At 39.2% G+C, this 10,824-nt stretch overlaps 1 protein-coding gene across 2 annotated transcripts; it reads right to left on the bottom strand.

The window, feature by feature from the left end:
* Positions 1 to 253: 253 nt before the first annotated feature.
* Positions 254 to 9,506, bottom strand: LOC144213536 (troponin T, fast skeletal muscle isoforms-like). 2 transcript variants are annotated; one of them, XM_077742057.1, is made up of 13 exons: positions 9,379 to 9,506; positions 6,203 to 6,243; positions 5,688 to 5,701; positions 4,411 to 4,539; positions 2,559 to 2,577; positions 2,436 to 2,481; positions 2,128 to 2,244; positions 1,645 to 1,722; positions 1,462 to 1,575; positions 1,097 to 1,209; positions 890 to 980; positions 752 to 792; positions 254 to 478 (listed from the first exon to the last, which is right to left on the bottom strand). In XM_077742057.1, exons 2-13 carry the CDS (start codon positions 6,220 to 6,222, stop codon positions 442 to 444), a joined length of 819 nt encoding a protein of 272 aa, XP_077598183.1. In that variant the 5' UTR covers positions 6,223 to 6,243; positions 9,379 to 9,506; the 3' UTR covers positions 254 to 441. The 2 variants fall into 2 exon arrangements, with proteins under 2 accessions (XP_077598183.1, XP_077598176.1); XM_077742050.1 differs by lacking the exon at positions 4,411 to 4,539.
* Positions 9,507 to 10,824: the final 1,318 nt, after the last annotated feature.

Raw genomic sequence — 10,824 nt, 5'->3', positions numbered from 1 at the left:
CCTAGTTGGACACTCTAAATTGCCCCTATGTATGAGTGTGTGTGTGTGAATGGCTGTTTGTCTCCTTGTGCCCTCTGATTGGCTGACCACCAATTCAGGGTTTACTCCGCCTCTGGCCCGAAGTCAGCTGGGACAGGCTCCAGCACCCCTGTGACCTTACATACATACATGTTAATGAACCTGTACATTACAAATATTGGATTTTAAGTGTTTTTTTAAAAAAACAGCTGTAATGACGAGAAGTGCAAAAATATCGTCCTGAAGAGTCAAACTTTATTTACAAAAATCTCGAGAGCCAAACATTCAAAAGAGCGATGAGGGCCAACGTGATTTTATTTCAATCGTTAGCAGTTAGTGCTAAGCGATCATGAGTGGTGATGGGCATCCTCAGCATGACGAAGTGTTGAGTCCTCTCAGCTAAACTATCTTGGCCGGCGGGGTTTACTTTCTGCGGCGGGCGGCAGCTCCCTTCTTGCTGCTGTGGAGCACAAATCACAAAACAAACCCATATTAGTTTGTTTTCATATTAAAATTTCAGTTTTACTTTAAAGATCCCCAAAAATAGAAGTAATCATCAACTAACATTTTGACAGGTCAAAGAAAAGTAAAAGATTAATATTATTGTAGTTATAGTCTTTTTGGGGAAAATTCTTCATTAAAATAAAGAACAATTGTGATAAAACATTAGCATTATAGCCACTATGTGTTGAAATCATATTTTTGGAGTTTAACATGCCAAAATGTTACTTACAATTTGCTGAGTTCCTCCACTCTCTTGCGCAGGGTAGTGACCTGTAAGAGGTACACATGAAGCACATAAACCTTTCCATACTTTACATACATTTTGGCAGTTTTTTCCCCCTCCTTGTTTAATCTGCACGATACAGACCTCATATTTCTGCTTCTTCAGCCTCTCTGTATGGTCGAACTTCTCAGATTCCAGCTGACACATCCAATCATGCAGCTCATTGATCTTGTCCCTGGAAGAAATGTATGTATATATTACATATATATACATATATGTATATATTTTCATTGAATGTGTGTTTCATTCAAAAAAAGACATTTGCAAGCATCTCATAGTGTATTCTTATACCTGAGCTTGTCCTCATTGAGATGGTCAATGTTAAGTTGCTTGCGTCTAGCGGCTAAGATCTTCTTCTTCTTCTCTCTCTCTGTTTCTTTCTTTCCTCCTCGCTTCTGGTCAGCCTAGCGGATTGAAAAATGTCACACAAATTTCAGTGTGTACAACCACGTCAATGAAACATGTTGAAAAATGTTAACATGTTGGTCCTTGGTTGCCATATAGCACCAGGAGAAATCCAAATGTAGGACATACATATTTTCTCAATCAACCGGGTTTTTATCAGGGTTTAGCTTTGACATACAACTTTATTCCAAAAGCAAATACAAAGTGTATGGTTCACGTTGGGAATAAAACAATGATTTGTCGGTTAGTACCTTCTGGAGATGGCTGCTGTAGTTGGAGCCCATGTTTGACAAAGCAGACTTTTTCTTGGCTTCTTCCTCGGCCTTCTTCTTGGCATCTGACTCTTCCTTAATACGACGCTCCTCCTGCACGCAAACGACAATGACCAATCCCAGTCTTGGCTTTATAAAAGGTGGTTCCGAGGGGTTACTCACCTCACGCCTGGCCTGGCGTTCCTTGTCCTTCTCGGCACGGACGCGTTGCTGCTCAGCTCTCTCGGCACGACGTTTCTCCTGAGGGAAGATGATCGCGACAAATGTTGTAAAACTACGCGGCATTTCTTTTGTTTAACAAGTTGAAATTTATGATGAAAACTAATTTAATCATTAAGTTTTGACTCGTTTTGCATGTTTTTGGTATGTAGGAGGAAACCGGAATACGCAGAAAAAATCCACACAACCCAGAGGAGAACGTGAAAACTCACTGTAGTGAGGACCGACCTGGAATTGAACCTTCAATCCCATAATGCCACCAACATTTAGACAGTATATTTATAATTAGTTCATTTAAAATTAAACTATTTAGCAAATATTTTACGGACAATCTAACAGAGGAAACTGTAAATGTCGATACAAAGCGTGAGTGTGAACTACTATTCTTTAAGTTTTTTTTCTGTGATGATTGGTCTCCACACTCACAATCCTGTCCTTGAGGGCGATCAGCTCCTCTTCTTCCTTCTTTCTGTGCTCGAAGTGAGCGTCAATCAGGCCCTGGAGCTCAACCAGGTCTTTGTTTTGACGTTTTTTCTGGATGTCCTGAAAACAATGACACCACCGACAGGCATGTAGATAATTTATGCACAGTACACCTTGTGTATAACTATATTAATACTGGTATCTAATATAATATACAATGTACTCTCATTATTCTCAGTTCAACCACGTTCACAGTCACATTTGACGTCAATTAAGAGTCTTAAATCAAGCCTTTTAGGCCATCAACTTACATCAAAGTCCACTTTTTCCCCATCAGGGATTTTGGGAGCAGTTGGCCTAGAAAGAACCTTTGTTTTAGTTTTCACGATTTTGGAATCAATTAAAGATAAGTTTTATTCAGCCTCGTGACTTACTTGAATTTTGGCTTCTCCTCTGCAGCAAGCAAATGAAGAAGGTTACGGTAGTAGGAAGGAAGGGGGCACAAGTATAATCAATGCTGTTAGAAGCCAAACATATAAAAGTCTCTCAAGCAATAAAATGATTATTTGGTGATTAGAGTTTACTGGAACAAAATAATCAAACATATTAAAATATAATTACATTCAACCCACATTACACATAAATATTGGTGTTTGCTTTCAGTTAGCTGCCTTGTCATTATTTTTTAATATCATATCATGTTAGAACAAAATAATGTTTTACTTGTCAATTAATATGTCAATTACTATTGTGAGTTTTAATAATCAATGAATCTGATGAAGAATCGTTTAATTACCAGTGGTTTATCTTCAACCTGCCGGGAACTTTGTTAATGCTTTCAAAACTTTATCAAATATCAACATATAGTATATTAGAAATTGGCTTATTGTGGGAATTTCAAGGTTTATAAATGATTAGTCAATTATCAAGGTGTTGATTGATTTGATAATTGACTAACTGTCCAGTAACGGAGTCGCTCTTGTACCTAGTAGTATAGGCAATTAATAAACAAGTAAAAAATAAACATTTTACAACCATTTATACAGCAAGGTTTCACTTTGTTATTATTAATTCTCCTCCTCTGCTAAGAAAATGATTCATGTTTGTGTCGTTGGCTGGACCAGGATCTTGTCCTCTTCCCTCTCCACAAGACAGGTAAGGTCATATGATCATACGAGTCCTCTCCGATTGGTTGACCGCTTCATGCCATGCAGTTGACAGGTGGGCGGTGGGGAGTTTTTAAAATGTCTTATTCTTTCATATTCTTTCACCCTTTTTTTCATTTTGAACCTGATTGCATGGAGCTCCAGGGTTGAAACATAAGAGTTTTATTTTGAAAAGAACATACCTTCCTCTTCAGAGGCCTCTGCATGCAGCAAGCGCCGAGAACAAAAGCAGAATAGAAAATAAAAGCGTTAGCGCTGGCACTGGGGAAGCACAAGCAAACTATTTCAATAAATAGTTTCTATAAATTAATTTCTATAAAGCAAAAAAAGCTGTTATCCATTTTGCGTCGATGATTGATTTTCAATCATCTTTGTGACCACCAGGGCTGTTAGCGTGATAAGCACTAAATTTATAGCTAGCTAGTGTGGTTTGGTTAGCACATTAGCTCGTCGAAGGCAAAAGAAATTCAACATTTAAAATGGTTTTGTTTGCTTATCGTATTTTGTTGCACAAAAGCCGTATTTGTAATTTTGTATGTATTTAAATATTTTTTTTATATATACTTTAATCTAACTAAAGAAAATGATTGAATCAAGAGGCTTATACGCACACAAGACTTACAGTGTTGCGATACTATTTCACCAGTAGATGTCGGCAAATTAACATTTACCATTTGTTGGTTATTTTCTGTTTTGCAGTAAGAAAACAACAATTCTATTATAATTCTGTGATTTTAGGTTAAATAAATATTGAGTGTTAAATATGTGTCGGTATTATATTTGCCACTGTATGCAAATTATTGCATAAATGGAAATATAATAAATCATACGTGTACTATTATTAAAAAAATAATACACAAAGCACCCAAATTAACGTGCAGATTAAACAAACTCTTCCAATAACTAACGAAATGTTTTGAGTGCTGGCCAGCATATCAAGCCAAACTCCAGCAAAGGAAACAAAATGCCACCAAAATATAAAATGTCGTAGACTTCGCACAGAGGTGAAAGGAAGGTAAGTTACCATTATCATTTGCATGACTGGAGCGTACATTGTTGTATGGGAAAGGAAAGGATGATAGAATACCCCACCACCCCATCCTCTGTCCATGCCACTTACCTTCGTACTCTTCCTCTGCTTCTTCTTCAGGTTCGGATTCTACCTCGGGTTCTTCCTCTGGTTCTACCTCGGGTTCTACTTCTACTTCTGTTTCTGGGGCCAGCTCTGAGTCCTCTAATAACTCTTCGGCTAAAGATACACCACGTGCGGTTAATGGAGGCAAAGAAAGGGCAGTTATGCGTAGATTCCTCAAACTTTTGGAGGCCCAGGACTTCCGACAGGATAGACATTTCTTTCAAAAAATATTCTTAGAATCTCAAAACCATTTTTTTTGTAATATGGTGAAAAATGAACATCTTAAGATGGTGAGGACATTTAGACGTTATTATGAGTCCTTGAAAATGGATTGCAAGGTAGTAAATAAGTGAAACCTTCCTAAAAGATTAGATGCTCATTAGAACCCTAACTATGCAAATCCAAATGCAAAATACAATTAATGATCTAATTCATATTTCCCACATAAGCAAAAGTACAGAAGTGTATATCTCTTCAAAAATATGTATTTCAGCAGATAATCATCATAACCATCGTCTTTTTGGGACACTAATACCAATCAAATCGAAAAAGCTAAAGTAATCAAGTGAATTATGTTTTTCTTGGTGACCTTCGAAATTGGAGATACAAGTGTAATTTAGAGTCCCACATCTATATAGTGCCACCCAACTTTAGAGCATTTAACTACCATTGATTCCCATTTGGCTTTCTTGCAGTTTATTGCAGATCTCAAAGCAAAAACCTGCCAACCCCAATGGTGTCCGGGGACCCCAGTTTGAGAACCACTAGCGATGAAACACAAAGTGTCTGTTGTCAGAGTCAATAAGTGAGTGGTGCAAACGGCTTCCACATGCAATTGATAGTCAAGTGGCATTCATTTATAAAGCCGCCAAACGTTTCATATGTTAGTTACTGGTTAATGTGAGGATCTTACCATCGTAATCTTCATGGCGGTCCGAGAAAGAAAAGGAGCAGAAGGACATTTACAAAAAAGATCCTGCGTGTACCTCGGTACACTGGCGGGATCCATGCGGGCTGTCATGCTGAGGCGCCAATGGTGGTGGCTACGATGCCAATGAGCCAGGGTAGCCACCGCCATTGGACGCGCCTCTTCTGACGAATCAAGCCAGACCGCCAATAACAAACAACAACCAACAAAGACAGAGGACTGAGGACCGTGATGACCATGAGGACCAATGTGATGATGGCGATAATGATGATTATGATAGTGATGATGATAAAAATGGTGGTGGTGATAGAACATGATGATTCGTATGACTTACCCTCCGTCTGATCGCTGGGGACAGAAGACAAAACAAGATCAGAATGCAGGAAAGAATACTTTACAAAATTCAAAATGGGTAAAATAAGACACAACAGAAGCCAGCAAAATATAGAAATATAGAAAAAGATACAAGAGCAGACAAAATGGCACCATGAAATGACACAAAAAAGTGGATACATGATAAACATGGATACAAATAGAATAACAAAATTGACTCAAAGATGAAAGAGGGGAAGGTGACAAGAGAAGACAATTGATAACATGAGGACAATAGACAGGAGATGAGAATAAATGAAAAGACAAGACAACATTTAAGACACAAAAAGGGACTGGGGAAAAGTGACAGTTTGAAACAAAAACAGAAAGAAGGGCTCAAACCACATAAAATGACACAAGAAGTGACAAAAGAAATAAGAACACAACAAAAAGAGGAGATAAAGTGCAAATAACTTAATCAGTAGAAAACCCCAAAAATAATTAATCACTACACTCTTTTGGCACTAGGGGACTTACTAGTCTTCGGTGTCAGACATGTTGAAAATGGACGTCAAAACCTGCAAGTCAAACCAGAAGATTGATATACCACAGCATTTTTCAATGTAACACATTTATTTTAGCATATTTTTATTATATCCAAGTTAATCATTTAACCTTTTTGTCCAAATCTTACTCAAATTTGGTTTTACACCCATTTACTTTGGTTGTATTCCTGCTGTCGACCACTACATGTCACATTTATTTAACAATATACATTTACATTACAGCCTACAGCCATACACCCCTAGTTTTTGCCAAGGGTTATTGGACGATAAATGCCATTTTGAGAACTTCCTTGGGCTTGTGTAGCCACATTTACAGTGCAAAGCATATGAATGTGCCACCATTTTGTGGTTGACACTTAGAACTGCGCTGTTGAAGGACGGTCAACCTGGGACGGGCAAATGAGGAGGCGGGGTACAATGGCGGGGTGGGATGGAGGGTCGATGGAGGACAATGATTATGTCTACATAACAAAGCGCTTCCGTTTAACAAGGTTGTTCATTTAAGTCACCTCGCTTTTAAAAGTTCCTTAGCCAAGAATTAACTTTATTTAAAGCTCGCCTCTAAAATAACTTGAACAAGTGCCCCTGTCACACACATGCACATTTAACACCCTCTCCCCACACGCCCATATCCTTGACCCCCAGACCAAAAAGGAGTATAAAAATGTGCATGTGCTCCACCGGAGTCCGATTTCAGAAGTTTCCAGTTTGCAAAAATTGTCAACAGTTTAAAATTAGACACAAGATGCAAAACTCGTTAAGGATTTTAGGGGTGCTAGAGCCTATTTTAGCTAACTAACTATGGGCAGGAAGCAGGGCAATTAATGTTTTGCCAGCTAATGTTTAGACATGACATGATGACTAATATTATTATTTATTACTTATTTACTGATTATTTATTTTGTCTTATTTATCGGTTTGTTTGTTGTTGTTGATTGTGTACTTCCCTACTTATTCTTATATCAACTACTTATTTATGTATTACTTATTGCTTACTCATTTGTTTGTTATTGTTATTTGTGCACTTGGTGGTGAAGCTTTAACTCTCATTATAATTGTATAATGAGAATAAAAGCATTCAATTTAATTAATCATTCATTCATCTTCCATTCGGTCCATCCACGAAAGGATCCTGGTGTTTGCTGGAGCCTACCCAGCTGTTGTCGGGCAAAAGGCAGATTACACCCCAGACTGGTCACCAGTCAATCGTAGGGCACACAGAAAAACAAATGACCATCGGCACTCCCAATCATTTGGCCCCCAGCGGTAATCAAACCCACGCCTGCCCACATCGGAGTCAGGCGAGTGGACCCCTACACTAAAAGGCAGCCCAACTAAATTCAAATAACTATTATTAGTAATCGTAATATCATTACCACTCCTCAACTACAAGATGTGTTTATATTTTATATTCCCCAAAATAAATGTTTTAAAAGTTATGGGGCTGTCATTTTTTGATAACAGGTTAGATTTGGTATATTTAACTAGAAAGACACATTTCAGCTTCATTCATGCGCATTTTTCCTCAAATATTAATGTTGTGTTGATCGTGGTGACTTTTATTTTTAATTTCAGATGGTATAGCAATGTAGACAAAGATTGCGATTTAATCATATCGTACTCTATCATGCATGTGCGTGATTATGCATTTTGGAGTGTTGGTTAAAATGTTCTGATAAAAATCTAACTTACAAAAATATATTTATATGGAATTAAGTTTAATATCCAATAATAATAACAAGTCCGGCAATATTTTAACCAATCAGGGGAACACAATACTCCTAAAAGAGAACAGAATGGAATGACATAGAATAGTATAGCATAGCAAAGATGTTACATTTGAGTGATAGAGTGAAGAGTTGATCCAATAAGAAAAGAAGCTTAGGCCCACATTATTCCGATTATCGCATTCCTTCATCTATTTCCGAGTCGCAGCTGTGCAGTGCCCACCCGACTCAGGTTTCCCAGAACTCCATGCCTGGATCCCTTTCCTTCCTTGGAGGAGCTCCCGTCCCTGCACCTGGCGTCACCTTATGTGGCCGCCTGCTGGCTTCCTTCAATCATCTCCCAGCCCAATTGCTCCCTGCTTAATATGCCTTTCAGAATAAACCTCAGAAGGTAAAAAGGTCCTTGCGTTCTGCTTCCAGAATGCTGACAATTCCCAATGGGAATTTGCTGACGTGAGTTCATCCGTCTGGAGAATCTTGGCCTTTCATCTGGGTGCTAAAGTGTTGATCCTGCCACCATGTGGCTGCGAGCCATAACCATTTGCAACTTCGCTTATAGAAGCTACCGACCCACTGGAACGCCAAACCCAGAAAAACAACGCTGTCAAAACTATCTGCTGTTGATCCCCTTTAAAAACAAACACGTTAACTGTGCCAATTACTTAATTGGCTGGTATTTAACAAACTTTGCAATCCCTACACAACAATCAAGACAACTCAGGTTGTTCGTGTAACTACATCAGCAGAAGAAGAACAAGGCAATTCTGGACATTTTAGTAAATCCTCCAAAAGAAGAGTAATAGGACACAATTCCCACTTTTTGCATTCTAACCCATAATACAACATAACAGAAAAGATGAGCTATTTTCAGAACAGGCCTGTGAGCGACTCATATGGTCCTTGGGAGCGTCCATGTTGATGACCGCCTGCTCCAAATGGACCAGATGGAGACTCATATAACCTAACCATAAAATTCAAATAGAACCACCACGCAAATGGAATTTGGACACCTTTCCATCGTTTCAATGCATAAAACAACGGTGTAAATTTGACATCAAAAACAGTTCTCAGTGAAAACCTATCACTACACCAGAAACATGACTAAATGATTAAATCAGGCAGAAGCAGTATAACAACTATTCAATGTTTTTTTTTAGGTATTTTTAAACCTTTTTCGAGCCAAAGTACTTTCACGGCACTTTTGATTCAGTACTTTCTGTCACGTAATTTGTTCTGCTTGACAGTATATATGTTATGGATGGATAGTTGATAAATTATTCGGAGCAATTATATCGTTTCTGGACTAAGTCTAAGAAGTAGAGGATTTCTCATGGCACACTAGTTGTGAATCACTAGACAATGGGATGGTTGGACTATAGGACCAGGATAAGGATTAGGATTGGGATTTGGACCTCCTTACCTGAGATAAGAAGTAAAGAAAGAAGAAGTATGAAGCGTGGAGGTCCCCGCTGGCCCAGAGCGGCTGTCAGGATCTGCAAACTTGCCGCGCTGATGATGTTCTTCTGTTATAGTGACACTTGATCCACAACATGGCCTCATTGGTCCAGAAGTCAGGAAAGAGGCGGGGTTTCAGTACCGGTGGGGCTGGGTTGGCGTATTGGGGGCGCCACCCACACCACACCTCCTTCCTCCTCCTGGTCCTCAATAAGGAGATGCCAGCACTCTGGCAAGTAGGAGGAGACGTTGGCTCAAGTTTGGAAAGGAACCATTGCTCTCCCAAGTCTTTGGGCTATTCTGGGAGCAGGGCATGAGACAAGCACATTTTAGAACGTTTAAGACCAAGAAGAGGAACAAGTAAAAGAAGGAGGAGAACATTTGATGTTCAACAGGCACTCTAAAAAGTTGTTGTTCCAATGTTTTTGCTGTTCCTCATCTGAAGTTATCTTCTCAAAGTTTGCATCTTGATGTTCTGAAGCCAACCTAGCATCCTTTGGAAATGCCTCATTTTTAACAACCAGTGTAAAGCATTAATCTTCACGAAAAAGTAATAATATTACAGTTCTTAGAAGCCTGAAAGACCTGTTCTGACTAACCTGAACCCTCTCATGCACTTGGGGGTGCTGCAGTAACACAGTATGAAGTGCGTAGCTCAGGGAGAGCATGCAAACTCCAGATGGGAAAATCCTGGCCTGGAATCGAATCATTGATCCCAGAACTGTGAGCGCAATGCCCTAACCACTCATTCATCAAGTTGCCTTTTCTTAAAACTATTGTATTAAATATTTTTTACTAAAAGCTGGTAAACTGGGTTACTGACAATATTATTATTTTGCTCCTAGGTATGGGTCTGAGTGTGCATGACTGTCCGTCTCCTTGTGCCCTGCGATTGGCTGGCCACCGATACAGGGTGTCCCAAAGCCAGCAGGGATAGGCTCCAGCACCCCCCACGAGTGATAAAGTGGATAAGATGTCCTCCTTACTTCTCATTCTCATTCAAATGACTTTTTTGGTGAACATGTCACTTGAGATAGTCAAGTTTCTATGTATATGCGATAATGACTGGTAAATTAGAATTAGATAAATTTCCCCTTTAGTTTGGTGCAAGCAATTTAGGATCGATTCCCATTCGGTGGTGTGATTGTGAGAGCCTGTGTTCCCGATGGGTATGACTGACTGGCGGCTAGTCAGCCTCTGACACAAAGTCAGCTCCTGGTCTATCTCGAAAAGATAAGTTGTGTTAAAAATAAATGAATGAATAATCGGATTTGAAATGGTTGAACCACAAAAAAACTTACTAATACAGTCGGGGCGGCCGGGCGGGTGGCTACCAATTCAGGGTGTCCCCTGCCTTATGCCCGGAGTCAGCTGGGATAGGCTCCACCAAGGTTCGAGCAATTTCATGAAA

The sequence above is a fragment of the Stigmatopora nigra genome, chromosome 2 (assembly GCF_051989575.1).
Source record: "Stigmatopora nigra isolate UIUO_SnigA chromosome 2, RoL_Snig_1.1, whole genome shotgun sequence".
Lineage (NCBI taxonomy): Eukaryota > Metazoa > Chordata > Actinopteri > Syngnathiformes > Syngnathidae > Stigmatopora > Stigmatopora nigra.
The sequence above is the reverse complement of the archived record's forward strand: the minus strand, read 5'-3'. Positions and strand labels throughout refer to the sequence as shown.